Source organism: Puntigrus tetrazona, chromosome 21 (genome assembly GCF_018831695.1).
Source record: "Puntigrus tetrazona isolate hp1 chromosome 21, ASM1883169v1, whole genome shotgun sequence".
Classification (NCBI taxonomy): domain Eukaryota; kingdom Metazoa; phylum Chordata; class Actinopteri; order Cypriniformes; family Cyprinidae; genus Puntigrus; species Puntigrus tetrazona.
The window spans coordinates 6760290-6785658 of record NC_056719.1 but is presented as its reverse complement, the minus strand read 5'-3'; the positions used below and the strand labels follow the sequence as shown (position 1 = coordinate 6785658).

Genomic DNA, 25369 nt, shown 5'->3' with positions numbered 1-25369 from the left:
GATAAACAGTGGCCCTGACATTAGTATATCCTCAAAACAAGGGCTCTGGATTTAATACGCTTCATCTTGTTATCTGGTGTGAAAGGACTTTTAGGACTTGTGTGGTGGGAAGTAAAATTATGCTATTCTGTCTTTGCCATTTAGCACGCTAATCGAATCTCATAGTATACCCAGGTGCTTTCCTGGTTTTTGTGCAAGTGACATAAACGGTGTTGGCTGATGTTATTTTGTCCTGTTTCTCCCCGCAGGAAGCTGCACAGCGGAATGAAGACCTACGGATGTGAGCTTTGTGGAAAACGCTTCCTAGACAGTCTGCGCCTAAGGATGCACTTGCTGTCTCACTCAGGTAACATCACTAATAAGGATGCTTCTTTTTAAGGGTTGGGTTTCAGTTTCAGTTCATGCATTTGAAAGTTCAATTGGAATGACCGGAAGAGAGATTACAATCAACAGATTATTTTTTAATAATTTTATAGTTTAATTTAATTATTTTTAAATTATTTTAAAAATGTAACTAAAAATTATAATTTGACTCAAGTTTGGGGTCAGTATTTTTAATAATATTTTGGTACTATTTGCTTATGTTTATCAAGATTGCTTTTATTTGATAAAAACAATAATATTGTAAAATATTTAAATGTGATTTTTTTTTTTTTTTTTTTTTTTTTGCATCGTTACTCATTGTTCGTTAGTGTCTCACGATCCTTCAGAATTCATTCTAATATGTTGTGCATTTCAAAAACAGTTGAAAACAATGCTGCTTAATATTCTTGTGGAAACACTTTCAGGATTTTTTTGATCATTAAAATGATCACAAAATCTTTTGCAGCATTATAAATACGTTTACAGTCTATTTTTGATTAGTTTGATGTATCCTTAATAAAAACATTAATTTACTCAAAAAACTCTTACTGACCTCAGTAAGATGAAGGGTGTATTGAGAGTCTTTTCTTTAATAGAGAAGTGCTCTTTTCGTGGTCTGTAGTGAATGTGGTTTATATTGAGTCTATAAAAGCAGTGGGACTCCAGGTTTCCAGCCCAGGCCAACAGGAATCTCCCTTCACCTCCCTCAGCGATTTGCCAGATTCACAGGCCAGAGAAGCCAAAGAACTTACCGCACAGCAGATATACACAATGGTCAAATTTTGTAGATTTTTTTTTTTGCCCTCCCATCGAGCACACTTGGGTTTATGATAATTAAGAGCGAGTGCTGTGCCGAGGTAATTGATTCCACAGTAATTAGGGGTTTAGATTAGATTAGATTAGTTTAAAAAAACTCACAGATTACACCACCAAACCTTTCCAACTTTCCGCTTTCCGTCGGTGATATTTTGATGTCAATATCTTCATATAGTGAGATGAGATTGACTTTTTGCAGGGACGTTTAAAAACATGTGGAGTGGAGAGATGAGTGACATCTCACGCTGTGCCGCCCAATTCAATTCATGCACGACTCAGCATGGCAGACGCTGCTCTAAGGAAATATCTAATGTTTATTTTAGAGGCTGTTCAAATCCCAAGATGCATGTTCAATAACAGACTCTGTGGAGATATTGTAGTACTCGTGCTCTCATAATGGCAGCCCACGGAGCATGTACTGCATGGTGACATTTATGAGAGCTGTTCTGCGATGAGACAAAGAGGCCGAGTCTGAACTCCAATGAATACCTCTGTTTGGTATTCCGCACTGACCCGCAGAGACGCCTGTACTCGTGCGAAAGTATGTTCCGTGTCATTATAGTAATCCAGAAATCCTTATGGGAGACTGGCTTGTGCAGTTTGGATAATATGACTGCGGATAATCCTGCGCTCAGAAGCTGGAGTTGCATGAGACTGTGGGCTAGAGAACGCTTCAAAAAGGCCTTTGTAAAGCCACTGACTTGCTCAGTGACTCTCCAAACAGAAGGACTGAGTGCCATTTGATGTGTTGTTAGTGTTTGCTGGGCCTCACACTTCACCCTCTCTGGATTACTGCGGGAGTTTACTGTAGTCCGAACGTCGGCCCCTGCAGCTCAAGTGTCCTCAGCTTTAAACATGATCTCAAATCTCATTTTCTCAAACAACAAGGCTGTTTTTTTTAACTTGAACAGCATGATTCTTCCTCATCCTGTTCTGCTTCCTCATCTTCCATATCTTATTCTGCTGCTTCATCTGTTGCTGCTTCTCCACTTCTTGACCTGTTGCTTTTTCTTTTGTTGCTTCTTATTCTGCTGCTGCTTTCTGCTGTTTGTTTTTCTACTTCTTCCTCTGCTCTTCATCTTCCTCTTCTTTTGCTGCTGCTGCTTCATCTATTGATTCTTCCTTTGCTGCTGCTTCCTTTTCCTCTGATGTTTTTGTTGCTTTTCTAACTCTTTATGTTCCTCTGCTAGTGCTTTTACTCTTCATTTTCTTTTGCCGCTGCTTCTTCCACTGCTTCTGCTTCTCCTTCCTCCGCTACTGCTTTTACTTTCCATCTGCTCTTTTTTCTGCTTTTTTGCTGCTGTTTCTGCCTCACTACCTGCTTTTTCTTCTTCATTTCTATCTTTTGTCTGCCTCTTTTTTCTATCATCATCAGCTTTTTTAAATTCTCCTCTCCTTCATCTTCATAAAATGCGTATTAGAAAAAGCTATTTTACTTAAATCCAGTTTTCGAATCAGAATCAGCTGTTTTCAAGTGCCGTCCTCTGAACTGATGTCAGATGTCTGAAACAAACCTGATGGGAAAACACCAGAAGATATGAGATGATGGCATCTGCACACTGGCTGTGTTCATTAAGCACCCTGCCACATACAGTTTCTGTTTTTTTCCCTAAATTTACATCACCTCCGTAAAGTTGAGCCAAAAATGAGAAATGTCAGTAATCACGATAGCAGTTTTGCATTTAAAACGGCAGAAGAACCAGTCATAATTCCTTAAGATCTTTACCAAAAGAATCAGCCCCAGACAGCCTCCCTCAACAGGCGGAATAAGCGAGCATTGCGAGGCGGCTTATTTTTAGTGCATCAAAACAGAACACAAAAAAAACCCTAGAACAAAACAGTTTTAACGTTCATATGCTCGATGCTTGACACACAGCGCTAACCTGGTTTTTGTTTGTAGCAGTCTGGCTCTTGAGAGCTTCACTCTTGTGTAATGCTCAAGCTTTTCAGTGGAAACACTTTTATAGACACAGACAGTGGCAGAGAGGCAGAGACACGGCGCTGCTCTTTGATTGTTTTGTTTTGTTTTTTTGTTGCTTTGTTCTTTCATTGCAAACTTTCTGTTTTTATCCTTCCTGTTCTGAGCGGTTTGATTTTTATCAGTGACACCAAGCAAGTGGCTTTGCCCTCCACCTCCTCCGCTCCCTCGTCTTTAGAAGGTGCTGAAGAATGGTATTAGGTATGTCGTGTGTATTGTGGTGTACCATTTCAGTCACACACACACACACACACACACACACACACCCCTCGCTCTTGTCGGCTGGTGCACGCCGTCTCTGTTTGTTTTATTGTGGACTTGGCAGGGTGCCAGTCTGGGCCGCCTGCCACAGCCCAGGGTACAGTATGTACAGTGAATCTTGCGCCAGTTTTTTTTTTTTTTTTTTTTTTTTTTTTTTTTTTCCTGTGTTGTCTTTTTTTCAAATTATTGTCTGACAGCAGCGGTTGTGGTAGCTGTTTTGTTGTTTTTTGTTTTTTTTTTTCTTCTGGGGCTTTCGAGGCCTCACGTCCTGGAGTTTGGGTGGAAGTGCATTGCGGTGAGAGGCTGATAATGGAAAAGTGCGTGTGTGTTTTTTCTCAGGTTTAAGGTCAGCATGGTCTGGGAGCTGCTGGGTAGTGAGGCAGCACAGTACTGGAGCAAAAAAAGGGGGAAAAAAAGTGACTCAGCCTTTTGGAGCACGACTAGGCTATTAGTGTTATGTGAGCTTCCCTTGTGACTTCAAAGAGTGCAGAGCGTGGTCTGGGTAGGCTAGCCAAGGGACATATTTTGATCCATTTTTGAAAGGAGAGGCAAAGCTTTTCGCTGGGATTACAGATCAACATAGGCTGTTTGGCATATATCATCTGTATTTTTAACTTTTAAATATTTTTTTTTAATCTGCAGCTTAACTGACTATAACTGTTAGAGGTCAACAACAGTTGTATTAATATAATAATTTATAATTTTTTATATATATTATGTATTTTTATATATTTAAAAATTGCAATATAAATGTATGTTATATAATCATGATTTATCTCTTAAAAAGTTTTTTTTTTTTTTTTGGACGTGTTTGTTTCTGACACCAAGTTTCTGTACCTCAAACTGCTGCTATATTGTATCTTTAACACAGTAATAATTTTTTTACACTTCATATTTATATAAACTTAAAATATATTTTTACATTATAATTATTAAAACCTCTTTGCATCGTTATTTTTTCAGGATGTTATGAAACTGATCCATATAGTTCTTTTTGTTAATTTGTCTAGCTTCTTCAGTGTAGGCTATTAGGCGGTTTTTTAAACTGTAGCTTTAACCATCTGCAGCTTTCACAGGTCTCTAAACAAACAGAAGGTCCGCAAGCTGAGGTGAAGTAACTTTCAACAGGCGCAAAATGGATACAAATCTTGCTCTTTTTTTTTTTTTTTTTTTTTTTTTTTTTTTTTTTTTTTTTTTTTAACCTACCTGTTTGGGCAAAGCTGGGTGAATTGAACTGTCCACACACATGCATACATGCACACGTACACTTGGGGACTGTGTGAACACTCTCATTAGCAAGGCGAAGTGCCTGGCCCAGGCTGATTAAGTCTGTGTGTTATTCTCCAGAGGGCCCAGCCAGTGGACCTCACTTGACTTCATTAGCTCAGTAGACTGAGACAGGGCTAACACAGCAAGACCCCTTGTACACTATCCAGTCATTGCAGTCACACATATATGCATTGTGTGCCTGTGTTTTGTTTTGGTTTTTTTTTTTTTTTTAAGTTTTGTAACTCTTCCGTAACCTAGTCATTTAGAAGAAATGGGAATCGTTTTCTTGGCTATTGTGATCTATCAGCTGTTGCTTTCAAGTTGACTTGCAAGCACATGGGCTTTTCTTTCTTTTGATGACAGCGAATTAGCCGTTTCAATTATGGCTGTGTTACTTGGCCTGCAGGCTGTTCTTTAGCTCCATTGTTGCCGAGCTATTATCTTCGTTGTGTAGGAGCTTTTGTCAGCCCATTTCACATTGGTTTCCTGGTTCATGTCCTCAGCTGCATGTGTTGACACTGTGTTTAAACACAGGAGAACTTCTAAGATCTGTGTCCTCGTTCTTCAACTGCTTTCATTTCTCACCCTAGCATAATCTGAAGTCACAGTGGGGCAAAATTGTGCTTGTGGATTTGTGTATAATGGAGAGCAGTGCTCTAGTTTTTAGATTACATTTTTTAGAGATTGGACATCAAGTGACCCAACAAAGTATTGCATTAATAAAATTAATAAATATAAATATGATCATATTTCTACTATAGATTTCCATTTAAAAACAAATTAAAAATATTACTAAATCTATAAGTTAATTTTTTTTTTTTGCTTATTAAATTATTTTATGTAAAAACAACAGCAAGATGTCAACGTTTTTAATAAAATGTATAAATATTGAATTGTATTTTTTTCGTAGAAGAACAGTACTTTTAGTTGATATTTCATGTCCATATAAAATTCAGGTCTTTAAAACAAAATAGTAGGAATATTAAATGGGTTAGAAAACAACATTATGGTTTGGCACAAACTGTCACCTTTTGAATTTTTTAAAATATTTTATTTATGGTTTTGTTTATGGTTTTCAAGGTTTCACACAACTCGCCCGTGTAACTCTTGGATCAAATGACAGATTATTTTTTTTTTTTCTTTTACATTTAGCATTGTTTTTTCTCTCATGCCCGTGATCTTGTCAAAATGGGTCACGACCCTCCAACTGAGAACCACTGCAATAGGCAGCTGAATAGAGACGCTGAAAAATGTGAAGCATGAAGGAAGAGGAAAAGAGGAGACAGAGAGCATTTCCCTCTCTCTTTCTTTTTCTCTCTCTCTCTCTCTCTCTCTCTGTCAGAAAGCGCCGGGCTCCCACAGTCTGGCCCCTCGCCAGCTCTTCCCTCACAGTGATGACATCATCAGCTGCCGGCAGGTCTGGATGTTCTGCCAACATTCCAGAGCGTTTATGATCGCTCGCAGATGTGAGTCCAGGAACATACTGTACCCAAACTAGAAATTAATGAAACTTGACTGCTTTCCAAGCCACATATTCCAAAATAGAGAGCCTGCAAATGGGACAGGAGGAGGGGTGGGATGGAAGAAAGGGCTCTAAATAAAGAGTGGGGGGAAAGGGGGAGAATGCCCTGGTGCTCAACGCTCTCATGTAAATTCTTCACAGCAGCTGATAAAGCCCCCGTCTCACCCTCCTCCCTCTCTCCCTCCCTCATGTGCAATAGTCAGGGGATGACGGGCCGCATGGATAAATGGCCTGAGCTTCTGTTTGGCCGCGTGCCCTAAGTTCTCTCTGGTGGTTTAAACCCATAATACTTTCCCTGACCTGTTGATGTACATTAAATCCCCATTTAAAACAGCGTTTGAATTATGTGCCACATAAATCCTCCGTTATAAGGTCCAGGAGAAATGATTACGCACGCGGGTAATGGCTCTGTAATTGTTTGACAAGTTTACATCCCATCAAAAAACTGACAAGAGTTTACACCCATGATGCCCAAGGGTGAGCTGCACAACAATTTTTCTCTGCCTTGGATGGCCCGAAATGATAAATATTTATGTCTGCTTTAATGTCTCTGTGGTTAATGTTTTAAATCATGAGCATGAAATTATAAAAGTTCCCAGAGTTGAGTGAATCCCTAAATACTATGATTTTATCTGAATAAGACCTTAAGTCTTGGTGTTAAACTGAAGAAACAGTTCTTTAAGGATTGCGTATGTGTGTGTGTTAATATGTATATCTATGCCATCAAATGATTGCAATTTAATTGAGTCCAAAATAAGTTTCTCTTTACATAATATAAGTATATAATGTGTATGTATGTATGTGTGTGTGTGTGTGTGTGTGTGTGTGTATATATATATATATATATATATATATATATATATATATATATATATATATATATATATACACACACACACACAGTATTTAAAAATATATACAGTATTTTATAAATATTTAATTTAGATTATAAGTATGTTTAAAATCTAAATATTTTTCAGAAATATGTACATGCTCGTGTGTATTGTGTACGTAAATAGATGCAATAGATATTAGTTGTATTTTTTTTGTGATATATTCTGTTCCTGCATTAGTTACTGAAGTACACATTTACACATTACACAAGTACTTTTTTTGAAAGGCAGTCATATTTGGAATATTTCACAATTCTTTCTGCGAAGGGGGGTGAAAAAAGCGGCATCAGTGTGCTATTTTTTCCTCTTTAGGATGGTTCCATTTAAGGATGTTTGGTATTTGTTTGATTCCTCTGTCTCTTTTCATTGCAGCCATCATCTTGTTAACATTTTTCGATTAAAACATGGAATAAGCTCACACCAGCTATAATACTCTGTAAAAGATCCTGATCTTAGTCCTTTGTTGTCGGGTATTGCAGCTTTAAATCCCTTTGGTTGCTAAGTAGCAAGTGCCCCTGTGCTCTAATGGGCTGATTTGGTATTCAGCTCAATGCCGGGTCTTATTTTTGTATGCGAGACAAAGTGTTTTGATGGAGGGTGATTGCAGCAGCGTCTGGAGGCTGTTTGGGAGTTTTATGGGCTGTACAGTACACCGTGTGCCTTCTAAAACAGAACACAGGCGATTGAATTTTGGATTTGCTTCATCATTTCTCTCCTCTGAGCAGCCTCTGTCAAAAAGGGAGCGTAGCTGGAAGGGCACAGATTAATTTGTTCTGCTGGAAATGAGAGCGGTACAGCAAAAACACACACACAAACATGTAATATGCGTGCGCACAACGAGCAGCCAGAAAAATACGGCAAAACGCACAGAGGCGCAACTACAGCAGGGAATGCTGCTGCCGTCAGAATGGATGGGCGGCTGTGAATGGAATGGAAATGATGCTGGTATTGCATGATTAGTAAATTGACTGGCATAATGTATTTGAAGTGGCGCCTTCAGATTATATAGATTTAGCATATTTAGTCATACGTGTTTATTTTTTCATTTTGCTTCGTGGTATTTTATTTTGAACGCTGGGATTTTTTTTTTTATCCCATTGCAGTTAAAATTGTTCAAATTGTAGTGTCCAAGCATAAACAAATGGCATAATGCATTTGAAGTGCCGTCTTCAGATTATAAAGATTTAGCATATGTATACACATTTATTTATTTTAGATTTTTTTAATATAACTATGTTAGCTTAAATATTTTATTTTGAATGCTGTCATTTTTAGGCCATCGCAGCTGAAATTGTTCAAGTTGTGGACGGCGTTCTTGATAGGGTCTGAGCGAAAGGCTCTTTTATTGTTTTATGACACTAACAAACATTGGACGCAATCCAGTCTAGAAAGCTGTTTTGTGTCGTATCTCAGTTTTATATCAGTTTATATCACAGTAAATCTTTATGGCGCAATCGCTTTCACCTCACTGATAATTCTGCTTTGCTGACATACATATGAGCGAATACCTTGACCTAATCAAGGTTTCATCACTCATTCACAACAATGGCTTGATAATTAATCAACATCAGAGGGATACCACCCTGCAAGTTTTGCAAACCTAACCGCACATATCAGTCAAGCCTCTGGTTTGTGTGCACTTTAGGTCAGACTGATTTAAACCAGTTTGGTGAAGTTGCATTTCCGTCACCAGATTTGAGATATTGGCACAGGCCTTGGAAAAAATGATGATTTGTTTGTTTATTGGGTTTTGTTTGTGTTCAAAGATCAAGGCTTTGATTGCAGCTGTGAGCCAATGGTTGAAATGCAGCGGTGTAGTGTGTTGTCGCTGGTAGTGTGTGTGTGTGTGTGTGTGTGGGGTGGGGGGGGTCTGTTGGAGAGGAGGAGGGGGTTTGTAAGGGGAGGCTAAATTTAAATTGTAATTGGCCGACTTCCACAAGCTTGCGGGCATTTTAATGAGTCATAATAACTTCATTTAAAACCAGCTGAGCAGAAAATAGATTGGAGAGGAGCCTGTGGCCAGTATGGATTTGTTTTTTTTTTTTTTTCATCGTTGAGGCTGGACCCTCTTTGCCAGGCCTGATGGGCCGCTGAGCAGACAGACATCCTTTGTGGATTTATCATATCACTGTCTACTTTGCATTCAGATCATATTCAGACAGTTCCCACCAGCTTCATGCTCCATATAGAGTGCCGAGCAGTCAGACAGTGCGTTCATTCATGGGTTGAAAACATCAAAACTCATGTCAATGCTTTAGTACACTTCCTAAAAGGCTTTTTCTACTAATCAACGGAGTAGTTCACCCAAAATGTTCCCTTTTTTTGATTGCAAATTTTAATTGTTTGTCTGTACAATGAAAGTCAGAATCATATTAGTGTTAATTTCACAGGCTTTGTTTATGAGCTAATATTTTTGATGTTTGAAATTAAAAAAAAATTTTTTCTAGTTATCAAGACAATGTTTCTTGTTAGTTTAACCTTTGTACTAAAATAACTAAAACTGAAATAAAAAATGTATGTGTTTGTGTATGTATGTATGTGTATATACATGCATACATACAAACATACATATACATACACTGGTATGTACAAAATAAATTTTTATAATTTCTTTGGTATTCAAAAACTCATACAGAATTAGAGCAACATGAAGGCAAATAAGTAAGCCAAAATGTGAAATTTTGGTTGAAATATTTCTTTAAGAGTGGAAGCTGCAGGCATACATTAGATTGTAAGTCTCTAAATTAGATGTAGCCACGGATAAAAAGTTATTTACGAAGTGCCGTTAAATAGTGCAATCTCGTAGATGTGAGGACATTAACGACACCTCCTCCGTGACGGTGATTATTAGATTAAGATTAAGAGGGTCATCTTCTGCCGGAGTTGAAATAAATGGTGGAATGTGTTGGCAAACTCTGCGCCAGTCCAATTGAGTTTGAGTGAAGCGAGCGGGCACACCTCTATGGCAGGGATTCGTGCACACTGCCGCATGTTAAGAAGGGCCCTCTAGCGTGAAAGCACATTCAAAGCCATGTGCGCACACGGTACTGTCGAAACCCTTCAGCACTGCCACCCACCGAAGCCTCACCTGGCCTTTATCTCGGCTGAGGCCATGAAGACGGAGTGTGTGCTCTTGTGTGATAAATGCCTGAATTCTGCTTATCCCATTCAAACGCATCTGTTTCCGCCTGCTCTTCTCTCTCACTCCCCGGGGGGCGTCTTATTCGAGACCTTTACATCTTATATCCTCCGTATATAGACGTGTACAGCATGTTTCCAGGTTTTCATTCTGAATAAATGCGGCAGCGATGTGGTTTTTATTTTTAAATGTGTCGACGTCTAACGACATCTTCTCCACCCCCTGAGCACAAACAAAAAAAGCCAAACTGTTTAAGTCACCCAACGAAAATCCTGTTATTTCTCAATATATTAGTGGGTCAGCACAATATAAAGAGCATCATTGTGACTATTCATATGCTGGATGAAATATGATTTGTTTTCTGCATAATAGCAATAAAAGTAAATAATCTCCAAGGCACGTTTTCTTTTTTTCTTCTTTTTTTTTTTTTTTTCAGCGTGTTGCGTTAGCTCAGCCGATTGCTTTGGGAAACTTTTAGATCAATTTCTTAGCGCAGATTAAAAAGCTATGAATCCCATTTATGGAAGAGCTCCCTTATGAAATGCTCTTTGAAACTTTCATATTTTGGCTGAAGAGTGAATCAGACGCTAAGCAAAGATCTGCCGACGGCGCTTTCATGTAAAAAAAAAAAAAAAAAAAAAAAAAAAGATAAAAGCAGTCCCATCTGGAAGTAGCCAGGACACACAAGGGTTGCTTTTATGCTATCCATTCCACTGGGAGGTTCAACATGAAAAGCTGCCGTGGATATTGTGTTATTACTGTTGCAAACACGTCTGTGGATCAGAATACTAATCCCGGGCCGTCCAAACAATTTCAGCGCTGAAGAAAAACACCTCTATCTTCGGCACTTTGAAACCGTCTGTAGCGACACGAGTAATTAATGTTTAATGGGCAACTACTGACGGGGCAAAACCTTCGGAGACACTCCGGGGCTATTGTAGAAAAAAAGTAAAAATATTAGATTATATAACTAACTGAAGAAGTGCTGCCAATAGGTGCCAACATATCAATATCCTGTCTAGTCGATGTGGATTGTAAATGTGATCATACAGAAATTCTACGTGCAGATGCAGAGCGAAAGAAGATGAAGAGGAAGTCGGTGGCTCTGGAACGAGTGTGAGGACGTCGTAAAAGGTTTTAGTGAGGAAGTTAAAGAGGGTGTCGCGCAGTCGACATTTGTGAAGAAAAGAACTTTTATGGAAGTAACTTTTTCCTCTTTTTTTTTTTCTTCTGCCATCACCCTCTTTCTCTTCCCCTTTCCTTACTTTTTTTTAAGCCGAGGAAGGTTCCTGCTCTCTTAAAATTATTAAAAATCTTGTGACATAATGGAAAGAAAGTTCAGGGTCAGTTGGTGTCATTTGGAACCCTGCGCTAGTTGCCGTTTCTTTATAAAACAAAATACGCCACAAAGTTTGCAGTTCCAGCTTTAAATCTGAAGCTGATTAACTTTTATTAGCGGAATAATCATTTCAAATCAAGTGATAAACAAATGTAAATGACTGCACCTGAGAGCTGTTAAACTCAGTGTGTTTGCATTTCCTGTTTTGCGTTGGAATATTTTTATATTAGTGCACCATGTTTAGGGCAGTTGTTCCTGTTGGTCCCTGTTGGAATTGCTTAAACATATAAACGTTCAATAATTCTTTTAATTTTACTTTTACTTTCTGTTGTTTGCCTGTGTTAAGCGTGGAACAGTTTAATAATGATTGTTTCTAGTTGCTGTCCCGTAGGTGGTTGTGTAGCCCGTGACCCTTCCCCCACACTCCTGACCCAGGCCTTAATAAACTAGAGAGTGCCTTTGACAATGTGTGACTTGAAAGCAGGAAATAATGGGCACTAAATGTTAAATCTTTACAGGTTATTGACCTGTGGAGCATACATGGGCTCTGTTAACTATGTGCAGCCTGACACTGACAGCCTAGCACTTTTGTACTGGGCTTTTGACTGTGCTAACACTTAGCTGCATTTGTCAGCTACTAGTTAGCGTTTCTCACATCGCTGCCAAACCTCAGGACTGCTTTAGCTATTCAAACGGTTATTTCAAATGAGCATCACTGGGTTTTTTCACAATTTGCATTTAATACCTGCATTGAGATGCATTCATTATTTGTCTTTTTGGTCTTCATCTGACATCTTAAATTTTATTTTAACACTTTTTTTCTTTCCGATTTTATTTTTAATTATATTTTTTTATTTTATTTTGTCGGTCAGTGAATTCTTCACGGACTACCAGTGGTCCACAGACCACAGTTCGAAAACCACTCTTAAATTGATGTCGACCCATCCAATTATATTTCAGGACCTGGATTCACCCTCCCTGCTCATGAAAGGCAAATAAGGAAAGAGCAGAACCGGCCTCCCACTGCTCTACGCCCAGCAGTAAAGGCATTTACAGCACTGTAAAGACGGCTCAATTGTCGCATCCAGCGGTTGGTTGAAGTTTCGGTGGTCGTTTGGGGAAAGGGTTCACCGCATGGTCAGGCTCTCAGGTTCTCCAGTGATAAATAAAAGAGGGCTGGAGGTATCGCTCTGTTTTCAGCCGACCTCACAGGTATTGATCAGACAGCAGAGGAGAGGCAGATCATTTCTTGCCCTTTCTTTCTTGGTGTGCATACTAACTTTTCAAGAAGAATTTTTGGTTGTTTACTTCGGTGGGGTTTACGGTTACAGATTTTCAAATTTTTATTGACAGTAAACACATTTATAATGTTAAAAAATTTCCATTTCAAATAATTTCCATTATTTTGAACAATTTTGTTTGTGATATAGTTTTCGTGGTTTACACAGAAATACATAAAATTTTCAAATGTATTACAATAGAAAGCAGTTATTTTAAATTGTAATACTATAACATTCTTTTTATTGCATTTTACATTTATTTGAATAAATGTACCCTTTGTGAGCATAACAGACTTCTTTTAAAACAATCCTACAAACCCAAATCAGTTTAGTGTATTTTGAAATTGCACTAAATTAATCAATTCAGTCATATTAAAACAAAACAAAAAAAGGGGGGTGTCTGCCATTTTTAGTTTTTGATATTTTATCTTTTTACTAATGTTAAAGAATTGATTGTTATTATGAAGTGTTACACAATTACGTAATATTTAGATTTGGACTTGATACTTTATCATCTATATTTGCCAGTGCCAACCTATCACCGCATATGTGCTAGTATCTACAAATTCTACAAATCCAACCTTAAGTTTGATGGTGGCTTAAACAGAGCTCAAACCGTGTTGAGATGCCAGTGAGATGCTAGAGGCTCCACTCATTTCCTGCCACTTCACACCAGGCTAACCCCACAAGTTCCTCTCCAGCCCAGCTCCTGTTTCCTCCACTTCTGAAAGCCCTTTGTCCTCTCACTATACCGTCAGGAAAGCTGCCCAGAGTCATAATTTAAGGTACCATGGCCTGAAGGGAAAAAAAGAGAGAGGTGAGAAAGGAAGAGGAAAACACATGGAACCTTTCACCTTTTTGTTGCAGTAGAAGGGTTAGCCTGCTGGACACCAGGGTCATACACAAACATTTTCCTGTTGCTGATATTTGTATTGTTTCTGAATGCAGATTGGACAGCGTGTGCACAGAGGCATCCGTCTGTACATTACTGATAGGTCTCTATACGTCAATGTAAATCTTTTTGAACTGTGATGCTCCAGGTATATCTGGAGCTTAGACAGCTGAAATGACAGTGTTGTACAGTGAGAGAGGGGGAAAAAGAGAGCAGGAAAAATGGAAGACTGAGTGTGACCTGCTGGTCAGATAAATTGGTCTGCAGGCAAAATGGATTAAGAGCTTTAAAGCAAGCTAAAAAACAAGTGAATGAATGTGCAACACTGTGCTCATTTTGAGCAGATAAATTTAGAAGCGGCTTTGATGTGAAAGTGTGTTTAGCAAGTCAATATTTGTCTGCTTTGGTCTGTCCCGAGACGTCCTCTGTCTGCGCACCAGACCGTGAAGCTATCAGAAGAAGCCTAGATATCCTCAGTGTTTATCTCCTTTGCTATTCTTTCTGTTCTCTGTGAAGGCTATATAAATATTAACCAGCTGACTTCTCTTCATTTTCTTATAGTACAGAGTAATCTACTGTATAGTCTCTGGAAATTCAATCTGTGCTGCTTGTTTCTTTAGCTTTGTGTCTTTGTATAAATAAACTAAGTCTGTTAGTGAAATCTATATGCAATTTTCTGAGATATAATCTTGTGAGGCGGTTAATTACATTCTAAAGTGTGCTCTTTCTGTTTTGTTGGACCAAAGCTGTGCTGCCTTATTTGCAAACAAATGACTCTTATGAATGGTTCTTCTTAATGATTCAATTTGAACGATTCATTAAACAGACTCCCAATACTAAAACTCCCTCAGTGAACTGTGAATCATTTTTCAGTTTTGTCTAATTGAAAATGGACACAGAACCGTTACTGTGACGTGTACTTCAGATTTTTCAGACTTGGCATCAGATTAAATCTGGGCTGGTTCTTTTAAAATCATTGAATTTAAGAAAATTGGTATATTAGACTTGCCACTGCAGTTTCCAGTTGGGTCGTTTTATTCATGAACAATTCTTTTATATCCAAATCGAATAGAACATTTTTGTTGCAGTATGAGAGCTTTTTTGTTTTACTCAATGTTTATTTTAAATGGTTGATATATTGTGGTTCTAATATTTTTAGACTAAAGGTGTTACGATTCCAATATCTATAGTTTTAAAGAGAAAAATATCTAAAGCTCTGGGGGGGAAAAAAAGAGGTACTTATACTTAGCACTCAGACTTCATACTTCAGTCACCTGCAGCTGTTTTCCAAATGCCAGTTGAATTCCACATATACCTATGAATATTCAATAACGGTGATATATTATGATAGAACATGCATGGTCGATAGTGCTTCTGAACAATCACCCATATTGAGCGGTTCTCTAATTTGCCAACTAAAAACGGCATTTGGCACCTAAATGCTTCATTTGAGGTGCCAGTGGCTCCCTAGTCATTGTTTCAGTCTGGAGCCCTGCATCAGCCTGACAGCGCTCCACAAATATACTCATCCACGCCGGCATGCTCGCATGAACGTGCACATTTTTACGAGGGGAATCTGGCAGTCTCCCAGCATTTTTGTCTTGGTTGATAAAAAAAATTGCTCTGCCTGCGGTACACATCTAGTCAAGAGAGGGAACACACAGTTCCTGGCTGTCCTTTCCAATTGGCAGTCTCCGTACTGTTCTGTGACTGATAAGAGGATAGTGTAAATAAAACTGTACAGCACAGCTCGTTACCGCTAAAGGAAAAGGGAGAGCACGCTGTCTGTACTCATTGTTCTGACGGCACTGTTTTTCCTTTTTATATGGATTTTTTTTGCCTTTTTTTTTTTTTTTTTTTTTTTTTTTTTTTTGGTACTGAGTGTGCTGTCTTATATAACGCATTTGTGTAGGCTCACCGAACAGCAAGGGTATGTTTTTGTTTGCGCCGTATTTGTCTACTCATGTTCCCGCTTCCGAGCGACAAGGGGGGAGGCGTCTGATCAGAGTGTGTGATGAGAATCCACCTTTATAGCATTAGACAATGTGCTTGTTCACAGGTCTTTCCATTACAGCTGTGCTCTAGTATCGCTCTCTTCAGGGACTCATCAACAAAGCCAGCGCGGCCCCACTGCTGGGTAATCTGACTCTGGATGTTTGCCGCAGCTCCCGTAAAGGCTCCGGTTTCACTCGCGTCATTTTATGCATGCGCACGGCCCCGTACAAACAAGACAGATCGACAAGGCATCCTCTTCGGAAACAGTAAATCCCAGGGTTTCAGTTGTGCAATACATTCAGAGGAGGGAAGTGAAAAAGGAACGGGCCCCTGGCACGTGGCACCTCTCCTCCACTTGTTGGGAGCCATGGTTGTGTAAGGGCCCATTATGTCAGGTCGGCATCGCTGTGGCAACTCCGAGCGAAGGAGGGAGGAAGTGGGAGTTGCTAGAGAGCAATTTTTTTTTTTTCTTCTTATAGCCACAGTTTTTTGTTGCTGTTTTCTATTTTGCTAGAGAAGCAGTTATTTCTAGCACTGGTTTCTGTTTTTGTCTTTGGTTGGGAAGGGGTTTGAATGTGGGATATGAATTCTGCCAAATCTGAGGGAGGTGTTTTTTCTTCACACTTTTTTTTTTTTCCTTTCTTTTTGTCGTGCTTAACAAGAAAGTCACTATTGATCAAAGGGAGAGGCTAGAATTTATCACTTTAATTCCATGACTTTTGCTGGGCCTGGAAGCACGCTCCTGCTGGGTGGCTGGATGTTGTCACCCCCTGTGAGATAATGACCTGCTTCAATAAGCTGCCGTTTATGTTGTGGGGTGGGTTTTAAAGTCTGGCTTTTCCCTCTCTGCCACTTAAAGTGGTGATCAATGTCCCGCTGGCCCTCCATCTCAAGCTACTTTAGTTCCTGGACCTTCCAGCTCCATGGCCACTGATGCAGGATCTGCTTGACACCAGGATTGGGCAAAATCTGTTTGTCTATGTATTTTTATCTAACTCTGTCTATCATTCTATCAATCATTCTAGCCGTGCCTCCATTACAGATTTGTGCAAAACTTTAGCAATATTTTATATATAATGGCAAAGAAAACCAAGCATTATCAACAAGGAAAGCCCCTAATACTTGAACGGCAACATATAAGGTATGATGTTTACGTACACCAGGTGATCTCTAAATGCAAAAAAAGGTTTCCATTACAGTTTTGCAAAATTTCAAATTACCTGAAAAGCCTCCTAATGCGAGCGTAACAGCATTTTGCGATATATGGAAGTTTTTTGCAAAAATTGACGCATTTCTTTTAGGCATATTTTTAATTCTCAATTTCAGTTTGCACAATTTAAAGGATAAAGGAAGTACAGCTAGTGTATTTTGTTCTGCCGTTGTTTTACCGTTTGTTCTGTTGTGTGTTCTATCATTTTGTTTGTATCTGTAAATCTGTTATATACTGCATAATTTTTGCGTTTTCAATGCTAATTTAATTCCACTTCAAATGGGTAGTCCACCCTAAGATTATTCTAATGGTCAAGCCGGAAGTTGAAATGTCGGACCACTCAAGCAGCAATGTTTTGAGTTTGCCATAGAGGTGGTATTTACAGTCTTTGGAAAGTTAAACTTCAGATTGCTTAATTACAGTTTCTCTGCACTTTAATTAAAGCACCCATTGCAGAAGAAGCTGTGTTTTATAGTTAACAGTTATTGAGTATGAAAACACTGAAGTAGCCAGTTCTGAGGTCTGTAGTAGTACATGTGCAGTTTTTTGATTTAATAATGGTGTTTGATTTCTTTAGGTATTTAGAGGAACATGTTTGTGGCACATTTATAAGTTTATTGCTGAGTGGCATCATCTGCAAAGAAAAGAAAAACACTTTTTTTCTATGGCTTGACAGTACAGTACATTTTGTAACTTTACAGTGGTTGCGAAATGGACTTTGGTTTGTGTTTGTGTTTTTTTTTTTTTTTAATCTGAGCTATGACTTCCTGTTGTGTTTGTGAAGACGGTAAGATTTAAAGGCATAATGACGAGAGCGGACAGCTCTGTTACAAATTTGAAAAACTCCCTTTTGATAGATCAGATAAATACAGTGCCTATGCTATGCGCTGTTTCTGCTTAATTCTGATTTATAGATGAGATTGTATATTGGTATCCTGTGGTCTCACAGTTCCTCTTGGTGTCCTATTGCAACATCAGAACGTGCTCTGCGGATGTCATATGTATGGCTTCTTGTTTTTATCTTCTTTTTCGGGTTGCGTTTGACAGCATTTGTGTTTTATTTATTTATTTATTTTTTTGTGAAAGTGTGCCTCGAATGATAAATCCCTCTTATGATCCATTGCTTAAATTGCACAGTGCACACAAGATCAGCGTCTGGCATACATATCCTCCAAAACACATTGTAAACAGCATATTTGCCAGCAAGTTTTACTGAAGTGAATCCAGCAGACTTCCAACTCACAGGCACCGAATCATTTTAAGTATTACTGAGGTTCGCATAAGAGATATGACACCATGCACCACCCAAGGACCTCCAAAACGATGTAGATTGAATAACTGTTGCTTTTTTTTTTGCCTTGTAGCTGGTGAGAAAGCCATCGTTTGTGACCAGTGTGGAGCTCAGTTCCAGAAGGAAGATGCTCTGGAGGCCCACCGGCAGATCCACACAGGTGTGACACAAACACTATCCCACTCTGCACACGTCAAACACACTCAGATATCTTGCATTTAGTATATGCAGCATGCCACTTGCCACTGTAGGTACATGTTTACGTTTAATATAAGAAATTATAACTGTATGTCTTGTATATTTTCAGGAATACATGCATAAGCTTTCTTTTTCTGTTAACCAAGGTTTTTGTTTTACTTTTTTCCCCACATTTTACAAAAATCAGTTTTTTCTTGTCATATGCAGAATTTCATAATTAAGCTTTCTTAAATTCAGATTTATTTAGTGTTTTATATATATATATATATATATATATATATATATATATATATATATATATATATATATATATATATATATACATATATATATACACACACACACACAGTATATGTATTTGAAAGGGAATATAAATACCTCTACTTTACATATCTTCCATCTGTTGTCTGGAAATGCAGGCATAAATGTGGGAGTGTTGGATAGCATGCTCGTGTTCAGATTTATTTTTAATAAGAGAAGAGCAAGCTTGTTATTATCGTTTGTTATTATTATATTTATATTTATGAATTTAAATGACTTCTAAATGTAAAAAAAAATAATTATTTATTTTATGCAAATTAAATAATTATGCATTATTTACTTTATTTACAGTATGAGTAAATTATTATTATTTTTTTAATTTAATCAAATTTTTGGGTACTGTTTGTCCCCAAAATTGTATTCATGCAATATAAAATATCTTTTAGATGTATTTATATTTACAAAACAAGCAATGTGATACAGAACGCAAATCATATCCATTTGCATTCTAGGAAGAGAAGTTCACTCTGTGTGTTTATTCGCAGAGCGTGGTAAACAATCAGCCACCTTGGTTATTTATAAACGAATAAAGCTTGAGCCACGATCATGTGTTTGAAGAGTTGCGTCCAACAACTTCTTTGGAACACATGGTGACAGGCAAATGTTTACTGGAAGAGGTGAAAGGCAAGCCACTCTAGCAGGTATGGGGTAATACTGGCAACCAGCTCCAACAGTTACGCACAAACATACCTGCTTGTCATTCTAGACAGACAAATTATTGGTTGTGAGAAACTGGGCAGTTGTGGTCAGGCTTGGTTGGACTGTTTGTTTATTAGGTGCCCTCAAAACAATGTTGTGGCATGGAAGGAAGACTCTAGTTTCCGCCTCTGCTTACAAACTTGGTGGCAACTCGAGTGGGGTATGTGCTCATATGCACCTGACCCTGATATGATGACCTCTGCTCGGGTGCTGGACACAAGAGATGTGCTGATGCATGTGGCCCTCAGTACACTGCCATGCTATGACTCCTCACTTTCCAGACAACCCTCGCTATCTGCCCTTGGGAGAATGTTCTAGCACAAATGTGTCTAGCACTCCACAGCATAACAGTCTGGCTCGCTTAGATCACTTTGGGTATAGAAATCATCGTTAATGCATTACATTTGTGATCATGTTTCCGTTTTGTTGTGCTCAAAACATTCATTACACCAATGTGGCCTTGAACCACCTTCAGGAACTAGGTACTCGAGATTGACATCCTTAAAACGTACAGTCAGTAGTTCAGCGTATTGAATTAGTTCTTTCATATTTAAGTGGACACACTTGAATGAAGCTTTTATGGCTGCCAAAATGGCATGAGTGAGTGTTCAGGACTTTAATCACTGTTGTGATCCAGCCAGTCATTTTAAACCAGCATCAAATGCAATTGGGTGAGCATGTTTAAAATGTGTCAATGTGTGTGTCTGTAGTTCATTGTGGCTCCAATATTACTTCTGTGATATTAATCCTGACCTAAGGCCATAAATATAAGGGGAAAAATTAATCTGTTCAAAACACTGATGTAGTGATAAATGAAAACTAGAAATAACTTGGGTCAAGTTTATGGTACTTGGAATAATGAAAATTTTAAATAACAAAATTCTTCATCTTATAAATAACATGGATCTTTTTTATTGTGTGTGTGTGTGTTTTTCTTTTTATATGTATATATATATAAAACACATGAATCAGTTCAAAACTGATTTAGCGAGTCATCTGTTTTTTGAAGCCTTGTTTCTTTTTTTCCTCATAATATTTTTATCAAAAATGTTTTAATTGAAATCTTAACTGTTGCTGCTCATTTTTTCATCTTTATTGTTGACTAAATAACAACATTGTTTATTGACTAGTTTCATTAGGAATTTCACTAACTAAATTAACCATGACTAGCTTTTGGCTACTGAATAATTACTCTTAAAACGCTATTTCATTGCTCTAGTTATTGCAAGTTTTCAGGAAACATAATTGGCAAATAAACACACAATGAAATTCTCAATATTCACAATTTGTCAATTCATTGTGAATGGATCATGAATATTTGATGCATTCAGCCCAGCCTCTCTCCTAGTCTTAGAGCTGGTTCGGTGCACTTTGTGTTATTTGACAGACATGCGTAAAAGGCTTGCCGTGCCCTCTCTGACCGGGCCTCCCGGGAGCCTTGACCAATATGGGGCCCGTTGTAAATAGGGGTTAAACAGGGCTAACGATCAGAGAAAGGCATACCAGTGGAAAAGCCTGGCTAAATATAGATTTGGAGTCTGGAGTAAAAAAAATGGGCAGTGAAACTTGTCTTCCTGCCAGGGACCTGAACAGCAGTGAGGCCAGCCTCCCCTGTGGCTACCAGGCTTATATTTTAAATGTGCTATAACGCATGGCTAGTTTGATACGCTGGCTTTTTTTTTCCACAGTCCCTCAATATGCTCACCCATATGCTTCATTTTCACAGCCTAGATAGACTTGAAGTGGGTTATTGGGGGGTTTTATGTCTGTGGCTTCATGATTTTTTTTTTTTTGAACACTATCCATGACGCGTAGACGTCCGCATTTTGCTACGCACAGAGGGTGGTTTTTGAATCATTCTTCAAGACCGAGTAAAGGCCGCAACAGGAAATGCTTACATTTCACCTTGTTATCTCCCACTGTTTGTCAGATCAGAGTGACAAACCCTGCGTCCAAAACCTCGATTCAAAGCCAAGTCTGATTTTGCTCTGCTTACGCTACGCTAATACTGTTACTTAACAGGCCAAAAACCGCATCTCTGCCCCCACATCAGCCCAAGTGGATGTGTAACTCACAGTTGCACCCTCTATATAAATAGTTAACGGCCGTTGGCATGGTGGTGGTGTTTACGATGGACAAAGTTTTCTTGTCGTTGTAAACATCCAGGTCTCAGTTTTCAAGTTGGCAGCTAGACTGGCAAAAGGCTGAAGTGCAGGGAGCAGCAGTCATTTCCTGTAATGCTATCAGGAGGACTGCCCGTGAAGTCGACCTGCATGTATGAATGACGAAACAAAAGCCATTCATGGAAAATCAGATGCCGCAATGATTGAATAACACGGCAATAACAAAACGGCAACAAAATTAGGCACGATGGAATGAGTCCTGACTGATAGAATATTGAATTTAATTTTCTCTATTAAAGAGAAAAACAGCATTTTTCCCACCTGAATACAGTGTGTGGTTGTCAGATAATTTTCTGCTTATCTCTAAAGCAGCAGAGAAGCTTCACACACAGTATGAGTAGTATGTGTGTTAATGTACAGTATACCGGTGTTGGTGAGTATCTAGTTACATGTAACAGAATTGTCATTATTATGAATCATTTAATAATAAAATTAATGTTTCTGCTATGTGTTATAGTTACTAAGAAAGATCTGTAATTAAATTAAAGTTGTTTAAAATTAAAACGTATGATAATGTTAACAATTACAAAGGAGGGTTTGTCAGAATTTTACACACAGGCCTACAGATATGATTTTGTTTAGGATAAAGAACATATATAATATTTTGAATATTATGTATTTATTTAAGAAACTCTTTTTTTCTCAAAGCATTGTTAAAACCAAGTGTTTAACCTCAGAATGTTCTCAAAAAAAAAAGAGGTGCTAAAGTCTGAGTTTGTTGGGCTGTGCTTTAAGATAGTATAATCTTCAAAGAATGAAGGATTTTGAAAGTCTGATATTAATCAGTTTCGAATATTCGAATTTCGAACTACTATAAGGTTTCCCTGCAAACTTCATGCATGCATATACACATACATATACACACACACACACACATTGCTAAGACTTTTCAGTGTACGTTTGTGTGTGTTTGTGTCTGTAGATTCAAATGTTAAAATTATGTTAAAGTGTCTAAAATCTAATTAAAATTCTAGTTAAAAGAGCTTTTGTTAACTTTGTTTGAGTTTTAGATGGTCGGCACGATTCCTGCCTCATTCCTGACTAACACCGCCACTTCAATGGGTCCCTTTGTAGGCTCGTCTCATTTCTGTTGATGTCAGAGAAATCAGCTGCTGTGATATGTTGATTGGAAGAATAAGGGGCTCTTGTGTACAGCCTGTAGTATTTCAGACTAATAAATCGGGTTTGTTTCACCTAATTATTTACATGTTCTATTTATTCAGCATTTAATAGTCTTCTTTGTAGCAAAGAACATAGATGAGGTTATCTGAAAGCATCAAAATAGCTTGTAATGTACCTGAACTTTACAGTGCGGCTCTTTGAATGACTGTTGATGGCATTCCTTGGCGAGGTGTTTGTCGCCTGTGACGTCAGGGGCTTTTAGACAGTTGAAGAGGTTGGTTAAGGCACAGAAACGGTCGGTCTCGTTTGGTGCCAGGACTCTAAGAGAAAAACAACATCATGTGCTGTTGTTGACGCACAGCCCCAGTGCTACTGGAGTCTCAGTTCTGACCTACTTTAAAGGGCAGCCCAATTTGAAGAGACTTCAGCTTCACGATCACTTATCTCAAGGGACTGCAATGAAAAATTCACTCATGAATCCTGCTGAAGGGGCCTTTGTGTGTTTTTGTGCATTTTAAATAAGGGGTATTGACTTTTACAGAGTGTGAAACGGCATGTCTCATTTCAATCTGAAGCACTGATATGATGTCTAGCCGAGAGATGCGCTTTACCACACACAGTGGTGCTTTATTTGCTGTGACGGCTCGAATGGATGATTTGAGGTGAGGGGGGGAGGAAGTTCCAGTGTTTCTACTGAAGCTGTGCAACTCAGAATTGTGTTTTGACAAAACTATTATGAGGAAACTGACCATGAAGCTCCTGGGTCTCCGCAATCAGATCTTTATCGATGAATCAGTTAGACTTCCAGGACTCTCTCGCTCTGCGATATGCCTCGATATATCACAGTCATTATTGGTTTACCGTTCACAGATACCGTTATAGACGAGGTCGGTGGCGTAGTTGTCACACAGCCGTCTTTAAACCGGCCGAGCAGCTGACTGCATGTAAATCCAGATATAATAGCAGCGGCTCCCCCCTTCCCTCTTGATTTCCTCTCGTCCTTTTTAAGTCTTGTGTTACAGGGAAAATATGCAAACCATTTTGGAGAGAGAACAGCGGATTTGCTCGGTGGGAACACGGCGTGACTCCAGTGAACCAGGCCACAGAGTAAACACTTTCTTCTCTGAAGCCAGAAATAGTTTTGACAGAGCGAGAGAAAGGAATAGAGCAACACGGCTGTGTTTTGGCACAGCGAGAAAGAGAAAAGAGCGCTTTTTTTGGGTTCCCTCCCCATCCCACCCCCCCATCACTTTCTCTCCCACATCTGAAAATATCCCTGAATAATGTGCCCAAAGGCTTCCACTTCTCAACCCCTCTGCAAGCTTGTCACTCTCGCAAATGGGGTCGGTGCCACCGGTAAACACAGGTCATGTCATACCCCTCTATTAACTCAATCACACTGCTACTAGTAGAACGGCTGTTAAGCATTTAGTTAATTGTGACGTAATTAACCTGTCAGTGTGCATTAAAGTTGCACAAGCCAATTCGTATGGCATCCTGTTTAATTTACACAAAGGCATTTTTGTTTGCTATAGTGCTTCAGAGGTGAACAGAAGCATGCCAACGAGGGTCCTGAATTTGACAAGCTGTGTCTTTTCCTCTTGTATAACACAAAAGAAGTTATTGTAACATAAGTGTTGAAAGAAAGAAAAATATATGCACTGGCATTCAGAGGTTTGGAACTATTTATATTTTTCTTTTTCTTTTTTTTTGGCAATACTGTATATATTTATTACTATTTTAATAACTGTTAAATTACATTAGTATAGTTGCATCATGTTCCTAAAAGTCACCTTCAGGACAGCTACTACAAGAAATACTCTCAGGGCCATTGATTTAATCCAAATGTGTTTTTCAGTGCAATTTCTTTATACAGGACAATGAGCTCTTAGCCTGAATTATGGCAGTGTTTGTAGGTAAAGGCTGATGGGGTTGGATCACTCTGAGACAGCATGGCATCAGAAATGGTGTCCATGTGCCGGTCAGCTGCAGCTGATTAAATGACTATTAGCTGTGCCAGACTCTATCCCCATATCTCATTCTACATCCATTACTGTGCAAGCTGTCCCACTCTCAAGCGGAGGACCCATCTGTCCGAGCCCCGCTGACCGCCTGCACCCAGCTTGGTTACTGTAGGCCTTCATTATCCTCATTGCAGGTTGGCTGTACGCTTGCTATTATTGTGGCATTGATGTGCGAACTAACTTAATTTCTCACTGTTTTTAGTGACAGCACATACAGTAAATTTCATTTTCTATTCTTAATTTGTGTTGCATAAAAACGAAAAAAAAAAACACAATTTATAACCTAATTATGATTTTCTCAAGTAGCAGTTTGAGCATATGATACCCTCATAACTGTTCTCCCTTTCCTGTGTCATAAAACCTGCCGTTCCGCATACAGCTCTGCCCATTCTGTTTTGAGCTTGCAGGGTGAATAACAGGTGACACGGAGCAGACTTTAAACCCAAAATCATTTGACCCCCATGTCAATTTAGCTTTTCAAGCTCTATTCAGAAGGCTGTAAGATTTAAACGAAAAGACTGAAAATGATTATCTGAATGTGTTATGTGGGATTTTGCCGGTCCAGCAGAGGCAG

The 25369-nt window shown here is 38.7% G+C and overlaps 1 protein-coding gene across 4 annotated transcripts in view; it reads left to right on the top strand.

Annotated features, from left to right (window-relative positions):
• The window catches only part of zbtb16a (zinc finger and BTB domain containing 16a), a 93423-nt gene that overhangs the window by 40060 nt on the left and 27994 nt on the right, over positions 1-25369 (top strand). For all 4 annotated transcript variants that reach the window (XM_043220983.1, XM_043220980.1, XM_043220981.1 and 1 more), the window contains exons 3-4: positions 249-346; positions 18322-18408. In XM_043220983.1, coding sequence (XP_043076918.1) covers positions 249-346; positions 18322-18408 — 185 coding nt within the window. The remainder of the gene's footprint in view (positions 1-248; positions 347-18321; positions 18409-25369) is intronic.